The sequence below is a fragment of the Callospermophilus lateralis genome, chromosome 3, assembly GCF_048772815.1.
Source record: "Callospermophilus lateralis isolate mCalLat2 chromosome 3, mCalLat2.hap1, whole genome shotgun sequence".
Lineage (NCBI taxonomy): Eukaryota > Metazoa > Chordata > Mammalia > Rodentia > Sciuridae > Callospermophilus > Callospermophilus lateralis.
In genome coordinates this window covers 145,803,461-145,828,158 of record NC_135307.1, presented here as the reverse complement: position 1 = coordinate 145,828,158, position 24,698 = coordinate 145,803,461, and the positions used below count along the sequence as shown (strand labels likewise).

Sequence of the window (24,698 nt, the reverse complement as noted above, 5' to 3'; positions counted from 1 at the left end):
GGGGTCTAGAGAGGACTTCAGGGTATGCATTTCAGCATGTGTCCCTGGGAATGTTGATGTTTCTGCTTTGGGGACTAGAAAATTTAGTCCCTTCCTGTTGGGATGCTATTAACTGAGGATGCCTGTCTGTCTCTGGGCATGCTTAGGGTCATGCCCAGAGATGGTGACCTTGTGAAAATTCTGCCTGGTGTACCAGCAGCTTCTCCTGACCTGCCCCTCCACCTACTCTTCTGTGCTCCCTCATTCTGCCATCCCTCATTCCTCATGGTGTCCTCAGGTTGCCCAGTGAGAGCCACAGTGAGTTGTTGGCAATAGGTCCACCTGGCTTGGCCCTCATGCTGCCAAGGAAATATGACAAAGGCTGCCAGGGCTCTGAGTATTCACTGGGACATTGCCAGAGCTGGACACTAGGGACAGAGTTTCCAGACTCTACAGTGTTCCATGCCCAACCAGGTGTCTCCCTAAGCATCATGTGGCTGCTATCTCTAGGACTACTTCTGAGCTTGAATTTCCTCGGAGAAGAGACACAGGCTTGGCCATCCTTCTTGTGTTTCATGGCTGTCATGGGTATTCATCTGGCTTGCTGCACCTGGTGTGGGGCCTCAAGGGAGATCCTGGTGTCCACCTGCCCTTGCCTGGTGTTCTGCAGAGCTTTGTTGGAATGTGGTCAGCAGGCAGCTAATGACGAAGTGCTATAATCAGGCTCTGATATCTTCCCTCTTGGACCAGAACACTACTATTTCAGGAGTTTCTAGAGAATATTATTCCAAGCATGAAACTTTTAATTTTGATAAAATACACATAAAATTTACCATCTTAACTTTTATTTCTTTTATTTTTTTGGTACCAGGAATTGAACTCAGGGGCTGTTAACCACTGGACCACATCCCCAGCCCATATACACACACGTATATATACAGGTGTGTGTGTGTGTGTGTGTGTGTGTGTGTGTGTATTATTTAGAGACAGGGTCTTGCTGAGTTGCTTAGGGCCTCACTGAGTTGCTAAGGCTGAATTTGAACTCACAATCCTCCTGCCTCAGCCTCCCGAGCCACTGGGATTACAGATGTGTGCCACTGTGCCTGGCCATCCTAACCCTTTTAAAGTGCACAATTCAGTGTTAAGTATATACACATCATTGTCCAACCAATCGCTAGAATTCTCCCATCTTGCAGAACGGACACTACATAGCTATTGATTAGCTCCCCATTTCACCCTGTCTCCAAGCCCCTGGAATTTTGAATTTATTTTCCTCTTCCATTTCAAGTTATTCTTCTTTTTTAAAATTTCAATGCTTTTGTTCCAAGGGAAGGGACTGAATATTGGGGTATGAAATGAATTTGGTTCTGAACTATGTCCAGCTCAGCAAGGAACAAATGGGTGATTTTAACAGGGAGCTTGTCCTGCCGTTTTATTCTCCCTGATCATTTCAATCATTCCCTGAGGTTCTTTATTTATGCAGCAGTTCAGAATATTACTGAGAGGTGCTTTTCCACATTGTTTTTTGAAATCTACAACATTTCTTAATATTTTTAGTGTTTAGTTACTTTTGACATTATAGGCTCTGCTTCTTTATTTTGGTGCTAGGGTTTGTAGGGCCCTGTGTATGCTAAGCACCCACTTTGCCCAACTGAGCTATACCTCCAGCCTCATTGGGTTTTGTTTAAGTCACCTTACAACAAAATCCTGTGCAATTCGACTTTTCTCCATCATAACTACATCTTTGCTCATTCTTATTTTCATGTTTCAAACTGAGGTTTACCAGTTTGAGTCCAATTCTTATGCTGAATATTTTAGGAAAAATTTGAGGTAGAGCCCTTGGGTGTTCTGGAAACACTAAAACAAGGAAAAAGTTGCCTGCTTTCCCCTTCTCCTCTAGGATTGGGGATAGATAATGAAGACATGACTTCAGAATCGGCCTAAAGGTGATCCAGTATTAAAACATGACTGCTATTTTGTTCCTGAGGAAAGGAAATTTGTGTCAAGGGGTGGAAATGTGAGAACAGAAAAGTGAATGTGTTGTGGTTTTCCTTGTGGGAAAAACTATTAAGTTACACAGATTTTATTAACTGTAACAACAGTTTTGAACAGTAAATTCCAAGCCATGATGCAGCTAATTCCCGTGTTACACAGATGCGTTCAGCACTGCCTGCCCGACTTGCAGGCCAGGTACTGTGTCATTGACCAGCTCCACTTGGCCTGAGTTGACCTGGCTATGCTGTCTACAGTGGCCATGGCTTCTGCTGATGGTGTTGAGTCAATAGTGGAAACAAAACACCAAATAGGAAAAGTGACAGTGTTGCTGGTAGATAATTCTTCCCTGGTGGGGAATGGGGTAGAGAAGAATAGAGTTACTTTAGAGTAGATAGAGGGGATGGAGGGGTAGGAAGGATAGTAGAATGAAGCAGAGGTTACCTTATGTACCTATATGGCTGCATGACCAATGTGATTCTACAATGTGTACAATCAGAAAAAAGAAATTGTACTCCATGATATAAAATACGTGTATTTTACTGTCATGTATAATTAATTAGAACAGAAGTTTAAAAAATTAAAAAGAAAATTCTCCTCTCTGAATTGTATCTATGAGTAAAAACAAGATAGAATATTCAGAAAGTTCTCATCCCTGTTCCCTCTGTGTCCTGCTACTACTGCGTCCTTTATCACCTTCCCTGCTGAACCTCTCAGAGTAATCTTATAGATAAGGAAGTCAAGGGATCTTTAAAGTCAGTGGTCTTTCTTTGTCACATCAACGTTGATTTCTCTGCCTTATTCAAGATTCCCTTCATCCCTTCTCCTTGGAACACTTTCCAAGACTTCTGATTTTGAAGTCTTTACAATTAAGTTCTGCCAACAAGAAGTGGGTATTAGTCAGTTTAGTATTACTATAATGAAATGCCCAAGGTTACTAACTTGTAAAGTAAAAAAGTTTGCTGAGCTCCTAGTGTTGGAGGTTCAGGTTCAAAATCAGGTAGACGTATCGCTTTGGCCTCTTGCAAAGACGGCACATGATAATGACAGGCATGCATGTCAGAGCAAGCAGTCACATTTCAAGCCAAAAAGCAGTGAGAGCAAGAATGGGGTCCCACAGTTCCTTTTGGGGATGTGTCTCCCATCCCTCATGACCTTGGGGCCTCCCATAAGTCCCCTCCTCCTAGAGGTTCACAGCATCTCCCACTGGAACCCCCTAGGGACCAAATCTTTGCTTATGGACATTTGGGGGACACTCAAGTTACACTTGAACCATAACTGAGAAGGACATATCCCTTTGTTACCATAATTTCTCTCAGTGACAAACTTTGGTTAGAATGAGGACTTCAGGGACTAAAGAAGAAAATGAATATTTTGGCTAGAGGAGCCTGGGCTTGGGTCAAGTCACCTTTGGCTGTTTTTATCAGGTGATTCTAGCTTGAGCCTGTTTCCCAGCTGAGGGTGGTGGTGAGGGTTAGAGATGACTGTGGCTGGCACACAGCAGGATCCTGTCTCCTCCCTGCTTCCATCTCCTTGCATGAACGCCCAGAATGGGAGTTTTGAATATTTGACCCGAATCATCTAGCATCATGTCTTTTTTTTTTTTTTCCCCAAATCTCCTGACCTACACATTTTTTTTTTTTTTTTTGATGAAAAGCTAATGGGTTTCTAGCTTAGTTTCGGGTGTATATGTATGCATGTGCATATGTGTGATTCCAGAGATTTCTATCATATCTATTTTTATTTTGGAAGATTTGCTTTGAAGGGCGTTATTTTTGATCTCAGAAAACCTTAGAAATAAAATCTGGGCATGTTTCTCCCATATATGTATATTTTGTTCTAATCTTTATCAACACCAAAATTTGAATTATATATTATTATCGAAGAGCACATGCTGCATTTTAATATGATCTTTATTAATAGACTTTGTATTTTAGAGCAGTTTTGGATTTACAGAAAAGAGCAGATTGTACAGAGAGTTAGACATGGTTCCCCTTATTCTTTTTCTTTATTGTTTTTATTTTTGTTTTAGTTGTAAGTTGACACAATACCTTTATTTTATTTTTATAATGTGCTGCGGATGGAACCCCATGCCTCATGCATGCTAGGCGAGCACTCTACCTCTGAGCCGCAACCCCAGCCCCTAGTTTCCCTTATTCTTAACATCTTAGTAAGGTATGTTTGTAATGATTAGTGGGTCAATACTGATACGTTACTGTAAAGTCTATAGTGTATTCAGATTGCCTTAGTTTCTATGCTGTCTTTTATCTTTTCACTTTTCTAAGCCCTCATCCAAGATTCCACTGTATTTTAAAAGATATTTTGTATCTTTTTCTCTCTTAATAGGTGTACAATATGTTTCAGCACCAGAGTCTTGGAATTAAAATCAACATTCAAGTTACCAAGCTTGTCCTCCTACGACAACGTCCTGTAAGTCCCCATGGGCACCTCTCAGAAGAACACAGAGGTATATGTAACTGGCATTGGCTGAGTTGAATCACAGAAGAGCCCTGGCAATGGGATCCTGCCCATTCCCCTCCCCTCCTGGAAGGTCTTGCGAAGGTTCTCAGATATGTATGAAGCTCCAGGGGCCTTTAGAATCCTGACAGCCTCGTGGAGCTTCCATCCCAGTAGAAGTCACTGCAGCAGTGTTCCCTGGTCTTGTCTTTCGGGGCACTCCCCCATGAACATGATACCTATACAGTTGGGCCATCAACGTGAGATTGAGGTCACATTGCTTGGTTGGGTACCCTGTTGTGTTTACAGAAAAGTAGATTGCTTTTCTTTTGAATTGAAAGATAAGGTCCCTGATGTTCTCTTCAAGGGAATACCTGCTTATGTTGTTCTTTTATTTGGAGATAACAAGTCATCAAATGATGTCTTAGCAGCTGTCTCCAGCTTAATGTTCACACTGCGGTCTGGATGGACACTGTACTTCCTGGGTGTCCACTTCTCTGACTGCCTCCTCAATGTTTTTTAGGCCAAGTTGTCCATTGGGCACCATGGCGAGCGGTCCCTGGAGAGCTTCTGTCATTGGCAGAATGAGGAATATGGAGGTGCGCGGTACCTCGGTAACAATCAGGTTCCAGGAGGGAAGGACGATACACCCCCTGTGGATGCTGCTGTATTTGTGACCAGGTAAATTTAGAGTCAATCTATGGCTGACATGCAAGAGGGAGGAGATGTTCCCCTTTCTAGGGCATGCTGTTAGGATTCAGGCTGACGTCAGACCTTTGTCTACCTAACTGGACTTCAGTTCCCTCATCAGTAAAATAGGGATTAACGAGAGCACCCACTTTTACGGACATGTTCTTCCCGCTGCCTAGCACTAAGAGTCAGCCATTCATTCTAATATGAATATTAGAAAAATACCAAAATCTTAGAAGAGTTAGAACTTGGAAGAAAGTTTATTATTTATTCCCCCAATAAATAAAATGCCGTCTGGGAAGGAGCTCACACGGGTCTGCAGCGGCTTTACACTGGCTTTGGAACACTGTCAGGGAGGAGAGTGGATGCCACCAGTTTCCTGAGGGAGGAAGTCCACACAGGCGTGTGCGTGCTCCACAAGGCCTTGCTAGATGTGCCATTGGCAGGTAGCATGGGATCCACTGGAACTTTCTGGATGTCTGTGGAAGTCACCTGCAGCCTCTACTTGAAGAAAACAGTGAAGTTTCTTCATAGGCTGCAGAACTGGACTTACCGTTCTAGACTGAGAGGGACTCCAGGGAGCCCGCAGTGGACAACAGAAACCCAAGGCAGCCTCCAAAGCAGCAAGTGGCAGTGTTGCTTTGGTTTCTAGAACTACTGTAACAAATGGCCACAAATGGGGTGACTGCAATGGGAATTTATCCCTCTACATTCTGGAGCCTAGATGTCCGAAAGGGAGATGTTGGCAGGCAGTGCTCTTGCTGAAGGCTCTAGGGGAGGGTTTGTCCTTCCTGCTGCTGCTGGTGGCCCTTAGCATTCTTTGGCATGCTTGCACGTGTTGGACTTGTAGATGGCATCACTCCAACCTCTCTTCCATCCTCACGTAGGCTTCTTGCTGCATGTACTTTTCTATATCCAGATTCCCCTCTTTTTGAAAGGACACCAGTCATTGGGTTAGGGCCCACCTTAATCCACGTGACCACGTCTTAACTTGGTTCCATCTGCAGTCACCCTCTTTCTAAAACAAGGTTTCATTCACAGGTAGCAGGGCCTAGGACTTGACCATATCTTATCTGTGGGACACAATTCAAATCACTGCCGATGTAGTTGTGGTTATTTACTTTTTTGCCGCTGAAAGTTTGCTGGAGCCCCTTCGGCTGTGGCTCTCAACACTTTTTTCTACATTTTGTATCTCTTGGTTGTTTAAAAAAAAAAAATTATAATATGTTCATAACAAAATCCTGCTATAGGAAATGACTTAATCCATTAGATTAAAAAAATACCTGTATTTCATCACAGTTGCTAGGAATGTATCAACTTTGAATTTTAAGGATGTAAATTATTTTTAACTTAAATTCCAAACTCTATACTTTTTCCTTGTTTAGAGATAAATTTGTGAAATGAAGAACTTTGTCCTATTCTTTAGCTTGGAGACAACCTGTCCATCCATGATGTGTTAAATTCCATTTAATATTTTGGTTTTGAGTGAAAATCGGCACTTTGGTTGCATCTTTTGTGCCCTGTGCTGCCCATTCTAGCCCAAAGACATCCCAGTGCCAGTTAGGAAAGTTCTGTGGCCCAAGCCTCAGCAACCAGCTAACACAGCTCTTTTCTCTTCAACACATGTGCCATGCCACCACTAGACCTCAGATAGATGCCTGGTCACTCTTCAAGATGATTTGTCAGATGCTAACCCTAAGGATTAAAATGTGTTTTGTAGAATACAGTTCCCATATGAGAATATTTGCTGTTTATATAAGGTGATTGAATGTATAATTGGATGTTTTAGAAATAGTCTATTCAGTAATTCTGTTTGCCTGTGATGTGGCTGGTGCACCTTCAGGCACTAAAAACCAAGGGATGAACATGATCTGGCATGTGCTTTTGGTCTGGACTGTCCATGGGTGAGTTCTGGGAACCTCCCAGTTACCACCTTCCTCAGCGTATAGGCCACTCACATGGACCAGAGGTTGCCATTGCTCAGGATACTGAAATGGCAATTTGAAGCTTGTGGGGCTTTCCATAGCATCCCTTACTGATTGCAGTGAGGGTATTATGGGTACCATGCTTTGAGAGTGGATTCTATTTAGGGAGCTAGTAGGAATCCTGGGAACCATGTCTATGCATGACCATAAATTAATGTGACTAATTTTTAAAAAATGAGAATTAAATCAGACCTTAAAGTCTTTCCTAAAGAGCAGTTCTAAACAACTTCATCATTGGAATATGCAACTAAACTTCCAAGTACCCTACTTTGAAAGTGGTTTTCATAACACTGCATAAAATGTATAAATTCTGTGTTGTTTAAAATTCTGTTTTGTTAAAAATACACTAATATGGGAACCTTTCCAATAATGGAAAAAGTTTTTCTCTATTTCCTTTCATTATTAGCTAATGAAATATCCATCCTATAGCCATCGTACTACCATGTATTTGGTAAGAATCGTTAAAATGTATGAATATAATATAATAACTGTAGTCAGCAGGTCATGTTAGATCTCCAGAACTGGGAGGAGAAAACATAAGTAAACGTGTGGTGGTGGGAATGAATAGCATTTGTTCCAGGGGACACAGATGTCACCAAAATCTGAGTTGATAAAGCTTCTGGATTGGCCCTTTTACAGATAGCCACGGGCATACATGAACATACCCTGGGCCCAGAGATGCTGCCAATTACACTTACTTTTCTTTTTCTTTTTCTGCCTCCTAACAGCTTAATTGCCATGAAGAAAATATTTGTGTAAAGTGTTCTTTTCTTTACCTTACGCCTATTAGGGTGTCTACAGTGAAACAAAATTAGAAAATAACAACTGTTAGAAGGATGTGGAGAAATCAGAACCTTTGTGCACTATTGCACTATTGGTGGGAAAATAAATGATGCAACCACTGTGGTAAACAGTATGATTGATCCTTAAAAAAAAAAAAAAAAAAAAATCCAGCAGTCCTGCATCTGGGCATGTATCTTCAACACATGTACAATGCCACCATTAGACCCCAGATAGATACCCAGTCACTCACTCTTCAAGATGATTTGTCAGATGCCAACCCTAAGGATTAAAATGTGTTTTGTAGAATACATTTCCCTTATGAGAACATTTTCTGTTTATATAAGATGATTGAATGTATAATGGGGATGTTTTAGAAGTAGTCTATTCAGTAATTCTGATTGCATGTGATGTGGCTAGTGCACCTTCAGGCACTAAGAACCAAGGGAGCTGAAAGCAGGGACTCTAAAGAGATATTTGTTCCCCCTTGTTCACAGCAGCATTATTCCCGATAGATAAGAGGTAGAAGCAAATCAAATGACCATCAACAGTGAATAGATAAAGTATGACATATAATATAATAGAATATTATTCAACTTCTAAAAGGAAGGAAATTTTGAAACATGCTATTGCCTGAATGTACCATTAGGGCATTATGCTGAGTGAAATAGGCACAAAAAGATAATTACTGAATGAATCTGCTTCTAATAGGTATCTGGAGTCATTAAATTCATAGAGACACAAAGTAGAATGGTAGTGACTGTGGCCTGTTGGTAGAGCCAAAAGGGAACTTGGTGTTTAATAGTTACAGAGTTTCAGTTTTACAAGATGAAAATGTTCTAGAGCTATTGGTCACTATGGCTCATGACATTGTGAATGTAATTAACACTACTCAGCTGTATACATAATAGCTAAGATAGTCGATTTTGTGTTACATATATTTCACTATAATACAGTTTTATTTAAAATGTTCTTTTCTAATTAAGCACGTTGGGGAGGTATATTAACTGCATGGGTGTGGTTCTGGGTGAGGGTGTGCTGGGGACAAGAAGTGTCCTCTTCCAGAGATAAAAAGAACAGGCTCCTGTACCTGCAGGCAGTGGGTCCCGGGGGGAGCATATGCATGGCCTCCTGCCTTGCTCTTCACCTGAGGCAGCCCAGGAGCCTGTGTTTTCTTTCTCTGTTTCATGCTGACACCTCAAAGCTACCCAAGTACTCATGATTCCTCCCACCTGCTTCTGTGGCGCTGCCGGACTGAATGGATCAGTGCACAGCCACATCCTCTGAGCCCACGCAGATGTTAAATTGAAGACCTCCCATGAGGTGGGGAGGTAGTGTTGGAGTTGGAGCTGGCTGAGAAGCATCGTTTAATAATTAGAGACAGAGAGCTGCAATTCCCTAGGCTGGGATAATAATGGGCTGATGTTTTTTCAAGGAAATTGGGTGCGAGGCAGCTGCTGCTCTGAAGCAGTTCTCTCCTCCCAGAGTAATCTGACCTCAGTGTCTGCAGTGGGAGCTGTGCAGGCAAGGCAGCATTCAGGGGACGGAATCCTCATGTCCTAGGCTGACGACTGGAGATGTGAAGGTTTCCTTTGTTTTCTTTCCCCCTGATGTGCTGTGTCTGGGCCTGAGAGTGTGTTCTGGACGCCCACCAATCGAAAGACAGCCACTGCGGAGGCTGTGAGCATATGACATCATGTCCAGCAGACACTGCTGAGCCAGAATCAGCAGAAATGAAGTTTTCTGCAGCTGTGTCTGGGGCTAGAGACAGCTACTGAGTGAATTGGGTCTGGGGGTCAAATTGGGCACATACCCGGGGTCTCAGCCCCTGAAACACATTACCTTTGGCTCTGCTTTTGACCCAGAATACCTGGAACACAGGATTTCTCCCCCAAGCCTAGGTCTGCACTTCTGCTGAGAGTGCTAGGCAGACACCCAAGCAAACACGCAGGACCAGCAATCACTACACTGCTGGGACACTTCGGCTACCCTGATCTTCCCATTCAGCTCCCCAGGATCAGTGTTCTTCCTTATCACTCTCACTGCCTGTTAATTTATTAAAAGGAACTTTTTGACAGAAAAATTAGGTCAGAAGGCAGCTTGCTGTTACAGTTCTTCATGGTTATTCCTTCTCAATTTCCATGAAGTTCTCTTGGTTTGGGGGTACAGTCATGAAAAGCACAGGAGTCTTATTTCTCCCCTTGTTAAGATAGTTTATAAATTTATTACCTGGACTAAGTTCTGGACATCTGTTGGACAGCACATTGGCTGTAGTTAATAGTAATACTGAATGCTTGAAAATTGCTAAGGGAGTAGATTTTACATTTTCTCACCAAAGAAGCTTGATTAGTAAGTAAGGCAATTGATATGGTCATTAGCTGAATTGAATCATTTAGTAATGTATACACATTACTAAATACATTGTATTTTATAAATGTATGTACTTTTTATTTGTCAGTAAATAATAACAAAATGACAAATTGACAAAAACATCAATTACCAAAAATATATACATTCTGAGAAAATTTGAAATTTCCAGCAAAGCAAAACCCATGTGAATTGCTGACATGATTGGCCCCCAGCTCTTCTTTGTTTTCTCTCTGCACTTCTAAGCTGTCACACCTGACCTTGCCACCTGCCTTACCCACTCTGGGCTTATTAAATGTCCACTGTGCCTGTGGGATCACTGGCCTGAAGCAATCATTCTGGACCTGGGCTTCTGTACACCAGAGCTCTAGCAGAGCCTCTTAAAACTACAGATCCAATGTCTTTGAGAGCAAGTGATCTGATGGGATCTTTTATGAGTCCTATCCCTGATCCAGAAACAGAGTCAGGGCTGGAGACATGCAGGGTTTGCTCCACTGTCCATGCTGGGCTGAGAATTTTCAGATGTGGGTTATGCTTCAAGGAAAACACTAACGTTGATGTGGGATAGAGCAGGCTGAAGTATGAATAGAGGCCAGAAATACATTCATAAGACTGGGGTCCTAACTAGGATAAGATATATTCTATACTTGTATAATTATATCAAATTTAACTGTTCATCATGAATATAACTAAAGAGAACCAATAAAATAAATAAAAAGTGGTCAGGAGAGTAACACACTCTATCATTACCCCCGTGTGAATGGCAGGTCAAATCCTGCCCCGAGATTAGCTGTAGGTAGAGGGAAGGGGAGGAATGGAGGAGAGTGAATGCCTGAGTGCAGGAACAGTGGGCCAGAAATGAGGGGATATTACTCTGGTAGGTGAAGACAAGCTGTGGCCACCCAGTGCTGCCATTTCCCCCCCGTAACTTTGCTTAGTGTTGGCGTTGTCTGGCTAGCACCATGTTCCTTCCCAGACTTTTAAGAAGGAAAATTCGGAGTGGTATGTTCTGAAAGCTGCAGCTGTACTTGGGTGTGTGTAGAGCTGCAGGTGAGTGAGCACTAAGGGCCCTGTGAGAAGATGGGCATGCGGCCCAAGAGGGCCTGCTATGGGGCCGCCCTCTGCTCACCCAGCTCCCAGGCAGGCTGCTGCCCCATTCAGCTCTCTTGGTCGACTAGTGACTGAGAATTTTTGGAACATCGCTTGTTGGAAAAGTAGGGTCTAATCCCTCATTTCACCATGAGAGTGAACCCTTGGGCCTGAAGAACTGGGGCTGGACCAGGCTTTGAGCATCTTTGCTATCTCATTCAACCACAGCTGCGTACCTGAGGGATTGTGGAAAGCTTCGAAGAATACAATTTTCAGAAATGACTTTTTTATTGACTTCTCATAGACATGATTCATGGTCTTTAGAAGCAGTTGCTGCCCAAATAGAGGAGCTTGGAGAAGCCATTGCAGTTTGATGATATTGACTGATAATTGTTTTCAATCAATAATTTAACATCTTCCAAAACCTTTTCAGCTGTTAGAATCTTTTCAGCAACTGTTTTTTTATAGAATAGTCTAGCTATAAAGGGAGGGCCTTCATAGGGTAACTGGGCTTGCCACTTGGACATGTTATAGGCCAACTTCTCTTGGCAAACCCTGTTAATTATGGTATGTCACTATGACTTATGACAACTAAAGCCATAATCAAGGTTAATCTCAGTGTTTCTTCTCCCATTTTCCCAGTAAACCACATTCACCTGACTATGTCTGTCTCTCTTTCTCCCTCTCTCTTTTTTTTTTTTTTAGGACAGATTTCTGCGTTCACAAAGATGAGCCGTGCGACACTGTTGGTAAGTTTAGAGTTCAAATAATGATGCAAGGGGTGATATATCCTCAAATTCTTAATTATACCTCCAATCTGAATGAGCTTTCAGTGAGCAAGTTCAGTATTTCCTTTTGGTTCTTTTCTTGTAAATTAGTTAATTGACTTTTTTTTTTTTTCCTGAGAAGTTTTGAAGTTGCTTATGGCAGAAGGCATCTAGCTGAAGGGTTACTAAGTAAGATAAGAAAAGTTAAACCAAAGGGGAAGAGCCACTAGCCGCCCTTGGTGTCTGCAGTTGGGGATGCAATTGACTCTAAGCATCTTGGTCACCAAGGCAAAAGGGAACTCAGTAACACAATTGTCATGAGATAGAAATGTAATGGTTTACATCAATGTTTATAGCAGCTCAATTCACAATAGCTAAACTGTGGAACCAGATGCCATTCAAGAGATGAATGTGTAAAGAAACTGTGGTATATATACGCAATGCAATACTACTCAGCCTCACAGAAGAATAAAATTACTGCATTTTCAGGTAAATGTATAGAGTTGGAGAATATCATGCTAAGCAAAATAAGCCTATCCTAAAAAACCAAAGAACAAAGAAATGCTTTCTCTGACTTGTAGATGCTGATCCATAGTGGGTTTGGATTAGGCAAGTTAAGAATGGAGCAACTTTGGATTGGGCAGAGGAGAGGGATGAGAGGGGAGTGGGTATGAAGTGGGAAAGATGGTGGAATGAGATGGTAATTATTACCCTATGTACATGTATGATTGTACGAATGGTGTGACTCTGCATCGTGTACAACCAGAGAAATGAAAACTTTTGCTCCATTTATGTACAGTGAGTCAAAATGCAGACAACAATAACAACAACAACAAAAGACATGTAGTGGTTTATATTTGCACATGCATTTGATCTTTACTGAGTGCCCTAAGAGTGAAGCATGACCGTGTAGTTGTAAGATCAATCTCCTCTACCAACCCTCACATAGGCCAATTGCTTTCTAGACAAACAACACTGATACCAATGTGCAGTGCTGGAAGAACACATTTTTCCTCTTTCCCTTTCTTCTCTTCTTTCTTCTTTTCTACACCTTCTCCCTCACTTATCATTTTCCTTTCCTCCCCTATTCTCAATGATAAGTGGTTTACTCTTGACTTTTCAGAGCTTTCAAATGGAAAACACTCTTAGGGTATAGGAATAGAATGCTTGGTTAAGAGAGGAAACACCAAGAGCTTTCCAATTTGTTTTGTCATAGCACAAACCTTTACAAACTAGGAGCTCCAAATATTGTATTGCCTAAAGCAAAATCATGACCTGTGCATGCTTCAAATTATAGTAAAACTAAAGGAAAACAGTAGGATGCAAAAATATCCAATATTGTGAAATTTAGATTTTAACAACTTATGCTTCTCATGGAGTCTCAGCTGTAGGTAATCTCAAGTCTTTCCTCTGGCTGTACCACAGATGAGCTGGGCGACCCTGGGTCAATCTCTGTTTTGGGTTTCTTAATCTGTCAGATGATCACTTTGGGTTATGTTAAAATCTAGCATCATGTTATCTAACTTTTATTTCATGTATTTGAGTTTACAAAATGATTTTTTTTTTACTTCATACATCCTCTAAACAGATGGAAGAGCATGTGTCAAAAAACAACCAATGATCATAAGGCCCTGGGTTCTATCCCCAGAACCACCCAAAGAATAAAACAAAGCAAAATAATGAATCTGTGCTTTGTTATTTGGGACTGTCTCTGTAATAGAATTAGTAGATAAGCAATGGAAAACATGCTTCACTTGAAGGATAGCTGACACAGGCCTGCTGGTGGGGGCTGTAGAAATTCTGTGTGTGTGTGTGTGTGTGTGTGTGTGTGTGTGTGTGTTGACCTCTATCTATTAACAGGGCTGCCAAAGCACATACTAGCCCCAGAAATGGCTGCTGTTTCCCGGGATTCACAGGTGCATTTTGATGACTGCCAGAGCTCTTTCTGGAAGACACCTCTGCTCTGTGATTCTGCTCCCCTTGCTTGGCTTGGGGAGGCACTTATCCTCACATAGTCTTGCTCATACTTCCCATCTACCCCAAGGACTAGGTAGTACACAGAGCCAAGCTTGGGCCTCTACTCTGTGTCCCCAGAACCTGACTCAGGACTTGAGAGATTCAGTTAACATTGTTGGTTGGTTTACTGAAGGAAGGAATACAGATGAAGAAACTCCAGTTGTTTGTGAACAGTATGCATCTAGTCATATGGTTTTCTTTTATGTGATTTGTAGCTGGCTTTTCTTTGAATATATGAAATATTCTTTTGGTAAAAATCTGCCATTAATTGCAACTTTGTAGTGTGTTCAGGCCCCCTGTGGAAGATCAGGCAGCTAGTTCTAAGCAAGCTTCTTTCCTCCTTCTACACCACATCACTGTTCTACTTTTAATAGTTTTCTCAGGCTGCCATAACAAAATACCACACAGACCCATGGTTCAAAAAGAAGTGTACTTCCTCTTAGTACTGGAGGCTGGAGATGCAAGATCCAGGTTTATTTGGATTCTGGTGAGGTCTCTGTCCTTGGCTTGCAGATGGCCACCTTCTCCTATGCCCTCACATGGTCATTCCTCTGAATGGGCACCCCTTTTGTGCCTCTCCCTCTTCTATTTTTTTTCCTTTGCAGTTCTGGGAATCAAACTTAGGGCCTGTTGCATGCTAGGCAAGTGCTCTCCCACTGAGCTACGCCCCACCCTTCCCTCTTCTTATAAGGACATCATTCACATTGAGTAGGCCTCTATCCTTCACCTCGTTTAATCTTAATCACATTTTTCAAGGCCCTACCTCTTCATATAGTCACATTGCAAGTTAAGACTTCAGCATATGAATTTTGAGGAAATACAATTCAGTTTATAGCTCTATTCGTTGACTATTAGCCACATGTTACCGGGGAACATCTGATGTCCTTACGTGGCCTTCTAGCTGCATGTGTCTCATTTCCTAACAAGAAAGTCTTAATGGCAGGGAGGGGTGTAATCATTTTTCATTTGACAGCTGATTAGCTGAGATCCGATCCAGCCTGTCTCCTGCTTTTCATTGCATGTTCTCTCTAATACCTCAGTAGTTTCCAACTTTGACAACAACGGAAATGAATCCTCTTTTGAACACAGCTGGACTTATATGGTGTTTTATGAGGAAACACTTATTTTAATGTGTCATAATCATAGTTCACTTTTACATGTTATTAAGTCAGTAAGAACAATGGTGTAATTTAATAAAGATAAAAATTTTGAAAACTAGAGGAATGTGCAGCATATACCAGTCTCAACATCCAGTTTATATCTGTGTTTATCATTTGTTGAAGTTTTGATGCAATTATAGAATCAAAAAATTTTTAAAAAGCAGCCAAAATAGTAGAAAAGTCTTTTAATTCTATAGCACAGCTTCCTCCAGTAGTAACTTTTTGTATTTCTTCAGGGAATTATTGGGACCAGGAAATCAGTGGGTCCAAAGCAATGACTACAAGTGTCACTTGGTAGTCACTCATTTTTGGTATGCTTTTTTATATATGGCCAGCTCTCTATATTCATGGGTTCTCCATTTTCAGATTCAACTAAACATGGATTTAAAATTTTTGCAAAAAAAAAAAAAAAGGTACTGTGCAAACGTTTTTTTTTCTCCCAGTGCTGGGGATTGAACCCAGGGTCAGGGCCTTGCATATGCTGGGCAAATAATATCTCTCAGCTATGTTCCCAGCCTTTGTCATTTTTCCCTAAACAGTAGAGCATAACAACTATTTAGACTTCAATCCCATTGTGTCAGGTAGTATAAACAATCTAAAGATGATTTAAAGTATATGGAAGAATTGCTTAGGTGCAAATACCACACCATTTTATATAAGGGACTTGAGTATCTGCAGAATTATTAACTGAGGAGGTCCTAGAATCAATGCTTCTCGGATACCAAGGAATGGATATAGTTTGAGACATTTACCACATATATAGATTTGCCCATTTACTCCAACAATCAAGAACAGAGCGACTCCGTCACCTCCATGATACTGCATGCCCCATTAGAGTCACCCCTTCCCTCTCTGACCTTTGAACCCCTGGCAACCATTTTATCTGTATTCCATCTGTATAATTTTGTCATCCCAATCTCTGATTTAGTATTTCATTTTATTTTGATTGCACAGAATGGAAAAATAATCTGAATCACGTAGATATGTGCTTGCCAATGTGAAGAGACTTTGAAGAGCTGCCTGAAAGCTCAGGATCCAGCTCGAGCCTGAGTTACTGTGTCCTCGTTATACAGAGAATGAAGTATCTAGTATACTTAGGAGGATCTCAGAGTTATCAGTGTTGTATAATTTGGTAATAACTGCATTTTTATTTTCCTGTTTTAATAAGGATTTAGCTCCCATGTAGTAAAGAGCACAAATCTTGATGGGTTTTTAAATTTGTGCCTATTTTCTTTTTTTGTTTATCTTGTATTAATTGCGATAGTTTTAAAGTAGTGTTTTGAATTGTTTTAATCTGTGGCTTTTTTATGTAGTGGTAAAATATGCTGATACGCTTTAGCTGTGGAATGTCCCCCAAATACCGTGTGTTGACTTGATCCTCAACTTGATGCTATTGTAGGATAGTGGAATCTTAGGGTATGCTGTGGAGTTGTAGGTGATTGGGAAAATGCCCTCAGAGGGGATTGTGGGATCTCTGACTCTTCTATGCACATGGATTCTTTCTCCCTTACTTCCTGGCTACCATGAGGTAAGTAGCTTCTACTGCCATGTGCTCCCACCATGATATGCTGCCACACCTCAGACCCAAAAGCAATGGAGCCTTGGATTGAAACCTCCAAAACTGTGAGCCAAAGTACACCTTTCTCTCTCTCTCTCTTTTTTTAGAAAATTCTGTTTTTATTTTTGGAGCTTCTTATGCATATGCTATTTTTGTATACATTAGTGTATACTTGCATTAACCATTAACATGGTTAAATATGTTTTACCTCAGAATTAGGGTAAATAGAAAGGGGTACGATAATCTCCATATTAAAAAAGGAAAACGATTCATCAATTGGGTTTACAACATTCTAGGGTATATGACATGCTTGATTGCATTTAGGAATTAAATACAGCATTCTGTTTAAATTAGAGATGATTATTCTTCAATAATAAAATAAAGTATTATGTCCAACTACAACTAAAAAACAAATATTTTACACCTTTCTCTTTTATGAGTTGATTATCTCAGGTGTTTTTGTTTTGTTTTTACGGTCATGGAATACTAACACATACATAACATAAAATTGTCCCAGATGGTTACGTTTTTAAGCATTTAGTTCTGTAGTATTCAGTACATTCACATTGTTGTGCAATCATGTGCCTGCGCTCTTGAAATCTCTACTCAGAGTAAGATGTAGGATCTTACTCATCCTTCAGAAGCTTCTAACATGCCACCCGCTAGTCAGTGTTCTCCCCAAGGGTAATCTATTGTGTTTTAATTACTATTTTAAAAGTAGTTTAAAACATAATTCGAAATTAAATTTAAGTGATGCATTGGAAGAATTTCTGAGGTACTGAGTGGACTTTAGGGTTCCAAGAAAAATACTTTCCTTTTCCTTTGCCCAATCTACATCAGCCCATCTATTAGTCTGGATTCTTGATGAGAGTAAAAGGAGAATTTATCCAGGCTGGGAAACCAGCCTTAAAACACAAACAGCACCTGAGGACATCCAGAAAGGTGAGTTCACAGACACCATGTAGAGATTGGTGGCAGGGCCTGCTTGATTTATGTACCACTGTGACTGTGTTGGATGGCCTCTGTCTGCCTCTCCCATTACCACCTGCGCTAGGTAGAGCCAGGCTCTTACTCTTTGGGCTTCCATAGGCAATGACGCCTCTCACAAAGAATACGTGTGTGTGTGTGTGTGTGTGTGTTTGGGGTATCCCCAAAAGGAATAGTGCATATCAACCAGGGGGAAGGATGGATGCTAGATAGTCCAGAATGGCCAATGTGTACTACACCCTGACCTTTGGTAAAGACAGAAGCATAAGGCTTAACATCTTGGGACTCAAAGTGGTCCTACTAATGGAGGCAAAGGTGGAGTTTTGTGACCCCCTTGGTGTAGAGGCCTCTCCATTCTCCTCCATACTGGGTGGGACTTGATTGAGCAGATGAATGGACGTGTTTTTTAAAAGTAACACCAGAAGGGCTCTCTTTCCCTTCCTCCCAGCTCTGCCAGGGGTTTCTTGGGCCTCTTTGGAAGAGGAAGGACAACAGGGGTTCTGCTGATTTTTACTTTGGAGAAGAACATACCAGGAGAAAAGGCAACTTGTAAGATAGAAGGATCTGGAGAAGCAGACCTCCATCCTTAGTAGAGATCACTGGTTCCCTTAGTGAGAGGACATTTCAGACTTTGTCCTTGTGGGGTGTGAACTTTTCCTCTGTTGAATTGCTTTATCCAGAATGATTTGCTTTCAGATCACAATTATTAGTAGACACTGTCTTGGAGAGGTGAGCGAATGGGGTCAAGGAAGCAGTGGGACTCTGGATGCTTGGCCTCCCTTCACTCTCCTCTTCCCAACACCCAAGCAGCTACCAGTCTCTACTGCCTACTGACCAGACAGATGTCTGAGGTACAGTCAGGGGACATGGAGCATTGGTCTTAACTCTTATCCCTGACTGAGCCTTGGTGACTTTTTGATAGCCCAAATGGAGCTAGAATTTATTTTTTTCCTTGCTTTGATTCATAATTTTTTTTAATGAATGGAAAATATTCTCTTTTGCACCCCCAGTAGAGGGGAGGGGTAATCCTGTACAAAGGACAATATATTCTGCAGTCCTATGTAAAGCCACATTAATGCTGCTGAGGACCTACACACCTGGTCTGTGCTCCAGGGCCCAGCTGCTGTGTCTCACTTTGAACTTGGGTGGGAGGACCCCTTCCCCGTGTCGCTCACAGCTTTCATGCCACACGCTTTCATAGCTCTGGGTGGGTTGACGGGGGCTTCATAGATGGGGCCACCGATCTCTAAGCAGCAAGTTCATCTGTGAAGGAGAAATGAGGGCATGTTGTGTGGGCACAGCAGGTGAAAGAAAATAATATCTCCAACCAGGAGCATGGCATTTGGGAATGAAGCTTCAATTTCTGAAGTGTGTTTCCGACCAGCCCAACATGAAACCAGGAGCCCAAAGGAGCTGGGGAATCCTGAGAGGTTGGGAGACTGGACACTTGACACTATCATAATGCCAGGACCCTTGGAATTTTATTCATTGAACATGTTAGCAAGGAAGAGTAGCTGTGAGCTGTGTAATGTCGGAATTTAGTGTCAGAACTGGGGGCTCAGGAGTGATTGGAATGCCACTTTGTATGCATAAAAACAAACATGGCAAAATTTATGCACTCGGTTCCTGTACTTTCCTCTCCATCATTGTGGGGCCATTTGCTTATTGCCACTCGGGTGCCCTTGCTTAAAAGCCCCTGGGGAAATCTGTATAGGTGAGCCTTTGTTCCTTTGTACTGTGGTGGGAGAGCTAAGTCTTCATTCTCTTACCATGGTTTTGAATTGTCAAAAAGAGGCGTTGAAAGTTCTGTTTGCTGAGTGAAGTTGGAAAGTTGCATCTGGTGTGCTGTAGAACAGTTTTGCCATAAGGCTAAGCTGTGGTTTCTCTGTTTCTGGGGACTTTCTTATTTGCTTTGTTGTCCCTTGTAACCCCATAGAAGTCAAGTTTCTATTGTGCTTCAAAATTATGTTTAGAAGTACAAATGATCTTTGACTTTTATTGGTTCATCTTATAATTTTTTGGTTTTAAAATTGTGTGAAAGTTATATGCATCCAGTATAAATCACACTTGAGGTTTTTAGTCTTATTGTTTCCCTGAGCTAGTGATACATGGTTCAGTCCTCTTTGTTGATGGTGGGCAGCTCCCAGTCAGCTACGTCATCCTGAGGGGAAACTCATTGTAAGCAAGGGCAGCCCAGCACACTGCAGAGAGTCACTCATGTCCCCTCACTGCAGTGTGCTGTATTGCTAAGCTGGGATGTTTGCTGAGTTAGGGGTTTCAAAGGCATTTGGGGTATTTTTAACTTACAAGTAGTTTAACTGCATGTAACCCCATCAAAAGTTGAGGAGCATCTATGTACAGTCTTAAGGAATTGCCGCCAACGGGAAATACTTCTTCAAATGACTAAGTTCTGGTGTGTCAGTCTCTTCCTGATAATCCGTCCCATTTTGGCACCATGGATGTGTCTCAGTTTCAGGCTGATCCTCAACATGTCATTTGTCTGCGTTAAGAAGTTACAAAGATGAAGGCTTAATACTTAATTACATATTAGTTGTCCCAATCAGAAAACCTGTGATCTCTAGCAAATTCATCTGTTTGTCATAAGTTCTGTTGGTATTTATAATTATGCTTTTGACCATATTCTCTGATTTTTCAGAGGTTTTATGAAAGCTTTCAATTTGGGGAATCAAATATGCGTGCCTCGGGCCATCAGGGTGTTTTGGCAAGCTCTGCCTTCCTCATCATACTGTACAAAAATAGATTGTCCACTTAAAAGAGTTTGGAAATTAGCATTCTGTCAATTTTAGGGTACTGTGTCCTACAAATCCAGCTTGGATTTCTTAGGTAATAGAGTTGCTGGGAAAGAAAAATGTATACACTTCAATACACTGGTTTATTCTCCTACATATTTACCTTTAAATGATAGAAATGTTTTCTCAAAAATGTCAGTTAAATTGTCTGGCTATTGGACAGGGTCTTCTAAAAGACCCTCGATGGCTGTCCTAAGCATAGCTTGAAGATAGAGACTGGGGTGAATAAAAATGTAAATGACTGTATACTTGTGTATAGGCCTATACTCATGCAGTATGCCTGGGTGCGTGTGTCCACATGGAAGTGTGCACTGTTTCCAGTACTAGAAGTTCTGATGAAGCTTCATCTGTGCCTATAAATTCTATGAGTTCTCTACTAGTCCTTATAAGATCCTACTGAAAAGACCTATTGCCCTGGCAGCTACATAAGAAGATCCCACTGTGGCATCTCCTGTTGGAACTCGGCTGGAAGTCCATGACTGAAATCACTTGCCCCAGGGGAACAGATTCAACTTGTCTAGTTCCTCCTGCCAAAGTCTCATCTGAGGTTATGTAATACTTGGACTACATTAAAAAATGGTGAAAATATGGTAGGTATGCCTGGGATCAGATTCTACCAGCCTTTTAGAGAGATGGAGCCAAGATTTAGTTGGAACTAGTCAAAGACTGATGCAACACGTGACTGTGCCTGATTGCCTTTTGGGATAGAAACTAGAAGGGCTGAAAACATGGAGAAACTCACTGTTCTGGGTGTCCAGCCATGGATCTCCAATGCAGGCATGGCATCCCCTTGAACAGGCAGTCCAGGAAAGTGGGTGCCATCCTGAGGGTGGCAGGTGAGAGTGGCAAGCTGCTCAGCTGGCAAGAGGACTCTAAAACCAATGTCCCTTCCATGTAGGTAGCTGCTAACTACATGTGATACCAGTGACACTGGTCTGCCACCCTCTCATTCTCTGCTGAGTCTTGTGTGACAATGGCAGAGGGAGTGTCTCTTGTTCCTTTGATGTTTCCATTCCTCATGGCCAGAGGAACACTTTAGGATTAGCTTGGAATGAAGTCCCATTCTTCATCTTGTCAGAGCACAGCTCTTATTCTGGTCATGTGGTTCTGAGTCAGTCCTGATCCTTATAAGGTTTGTTAGAAACAAACAAAAACCCTCTCCAAATAGAAGGAGGGGGATGCAGTAGCATAAATGGGAAACCAGGCTGTATGAGATGCCTGTCCTTTGAGAGGGAAGAAGCCTTCGAGTTGCACCAGAGGCATGCACAGAAGAGGTACAGTGACCGTCTTTTTTCTCACTGGGTTCCGTGAGAAAAAAGACTCCAGCCTCCTTGGAGGAAACCCAGGACAGCTCAGGCTGGGAGCTGAGGAAGGGCTTCCAACACACTTTCCTAAGTAGTGGCCCTCTAGACCCCTTTGACCACCTGTAGAGGTCCCATCAGCCAAGGTTGAGCCCATTCTCAGGATCCAATCATTGGAAGAGGGACAGGCAAGGCTCAGTGCTGTGATCTGAGCGCTGGCTCTGCACTTACATCTGGGTTCACCTTTTGCTTCTGCAGGGTCCTCATGTGACTGACCTAATTTTTCCGGTTCTTTTATTTGTAAAATGGGCATGGTAATACCTAGAATTACTAAGTGGGCTAACAGAGGGGACTGGATACAATCAATAACATGGCTGTTGTCAAAACTAGAAAATAACAAATGTTGGTAAGGATGTTGAGAAATAGGAACCCTCATACACTGCTGGTGAGAATGTTAAATGGTGCATCTGCTGTGGAAAACAGTAGAGCAGTTCCTCAAATTAATACACGATATAGGAATTCTACTTGTGGGTACATACCCAAAAGAAGTGAAAGCAGAGACTTGAACAGTTATTTTGTGCACACATCTCCATAGCAACGTTATTCCCAATTGCCAAAAGATGGACACAACGCAAGTGTCCACTGACTGAGGAGTGGATAAATAAGATATGCTATAAAATGTACAGTAGAACATTATTGAATGTTATAAGAACATTCTGACACATGTTGCGACATGGATGAACTTCAAGGACATTCTGATAAGGAAACAAGCCAGTCACAACAGGCAAATACCAAGTGATTCTACTTATATAAGGGACCTAGAGTAAATTATTCAAAGGTATAGAAACAAAAAAGAATGGAGTTGTTGTTTAGTGGCTATGGAGTTAAGTTTGACAAGGTGAAAACTGGTGGATGGATGGTGATTGTAGTGCACCACAGTGTGGGTGCTCTTAGTTCTGCTGAGCTACATAGGTGCTGAAAGTGGTTAAGAGGGTAAATTTTATGTTATATGTAGCTTACCACAATTTTTTTTCTTTGAAAAATGAGATGGAAGAAGGATATGTGTTAGTCAGCTTTTCTTCTTTGTGATCAAAATACCTGACAAGAACAATTTAAGAGGATGAAAACTTTTCGATCTCACTCCATGGTGCGCTCACTAATCCATTGCTCTGGGCCTGAGGGAAGGCAGAACATCATGGTAGAAGTGTGTGGCAGAGGATAGCTGCTTAGCTCCTGGCAGCTGGGAAGGGGAAAGAGGGAGTGAGACAGGCCCTCAGCCCAGGAAAAAGATAAAACCCTCCCTCCAGGACATGTCCCAGTGATCTACTTTCTCCAATTAGCCCACCAGCTATCAAGTGATGAGGTCAGAGCCCCATGATTCAATCATTGCCTAATGTCTGAACTGTGCTGCATTGGGGACCATGCTCTTGGCATATGAGAGCGTTTGGGGGGACATTTTAGATCTAGAGCACAACAGGGCAAAATTGGAATTTGACTCTCCAGTACTGCTGGGATATTTCACCCTGGAAAAATGGTGAAATGGTCAGGATGAGAGAAGAATGTTCCTGAGGGAAGGGGTCCTCCTTGGCTGGAAAGGACATACCTGGTGTTGGGCCCTGGGAAGGACATACCTGAAGTATGGGCAGGGCAGAAAGGGGAGGAGTAGGAGCCTGTGCAGGATGGGAGAGGCTCTAGGTGTGAATGGGAGGGACAGGATGAAGAGAGAACATGCATTGTCAGGAGTGTGGCTGGTGGGCTGGATTAGGTCCCCTTTTAATGTTCTAAGGTCAGGAAAGCAGAGACCAGGGTGGCTTTGCTGATTTCCTTTTTGGTTGCTGGGCTGTGCTGCTTTGGCTTAGACTCCAGAGCTAGATTGGACCATGTGGGTGCTGAGACTTCAGTTACTGTTGATATTTTTGGCCTGTGGGCAGGCCTCATTTGCATCTGGCAAGAAACTCACCACTTGAGTAGAGCCAAGAGTTCATTTTCCCAACTGCTCAACTGTTGCACTCCTGGTGTGGAGAGCTGGGGTCAGTCAACTGAAGCCATTGCAGTGCTTGAAGTTAACCACAGGGTCAGTGCTTGAGTGACCCTGCAGAGTAGAACTGCAGTGTTTGTTTGTAGCTTGCATATTTCAGGCAGTTCACCAGGCTCCTGTGGTCTTTGTGAGTTCATTAAATTGAAGAGTCCTCAAATCTCCCTTGTGAAATTGAAAGTCGGCTCTTGAGTTTTTTAACCTCAATTTCTACAGATATGTGGCTTAAGAAATTAGAGTGCTGCAGGAAGGGGAGTCTGTTGTCGGGGCAGAGATTTATTTCGGGCTTCAGTTCAAGCAATCTTTGGAATTACTGGCATAGATGACTGGGATCAGAAGTTCCTCACAAGTTTTGTTATGGGGGGAGGGGCTGCTTGATTGATATACAGAAACAAGCTGAGTCATGGTTAGAAAAAAGCTGAGTCATAGTCAGGGGAGGGCTGGACCATGGGGTGGGGGGCTGAGTCATGGTCAAGATCTGCCATTGACATGGTCAGGGGTGTTATGGTAAAGCCTCTGATATCTACAGGCCTTTTTTTTTTTTTTTCCTCCATGGGTGATTAAATTTCCCAGCCTTGCTAGCAATGGCCAAGAGACTGCTTTCTGTCCAGTGGAATGGGATTGGAAGTGACATGTGCTATTTCTTGCCCTGGCCTGTGCAAATCTCCTGTGAATGGTGCTTGGATCTCTTTCTTCATTGACTGACTGGCCAAGGCCATCCAAGG

The 24,698-nt window shown here is 42.1% G+C and overlaps 1 protein-coding gene across 2 annotated transcripts in view; it reads left to right on the top strand.

The window, feature by feature from the left end:
- Adamts17 (ADAM metallopeptidase with thrombospondin type 1 motif 17) overlaps window positions 1-24,698 on the top strand; it is a 347,197-nt gene that overhangs the window by 82,054 nt on the left and 240,445 nt on the right. For both annotated transcript variants that reach the window (XM_076848849.2, XM_076848848.2), the window contains exons 5-7: window positions 4,318-4,401; window positions 4,952-5,109; window positions 12,045-12,088. In XM_076848849.2, coding sequence (XP_076704964.1) covers window positions 4,318-4,401; window positions 4,952-5,109; window positions 12,045-12,088 — 286 coding nt within the window. The remainder of the gene's footprint in view (window positions 1-4,317; window positions 4,402-4,951; window positions 5,110-12,044; window positions 12,089-24,698) is intronic.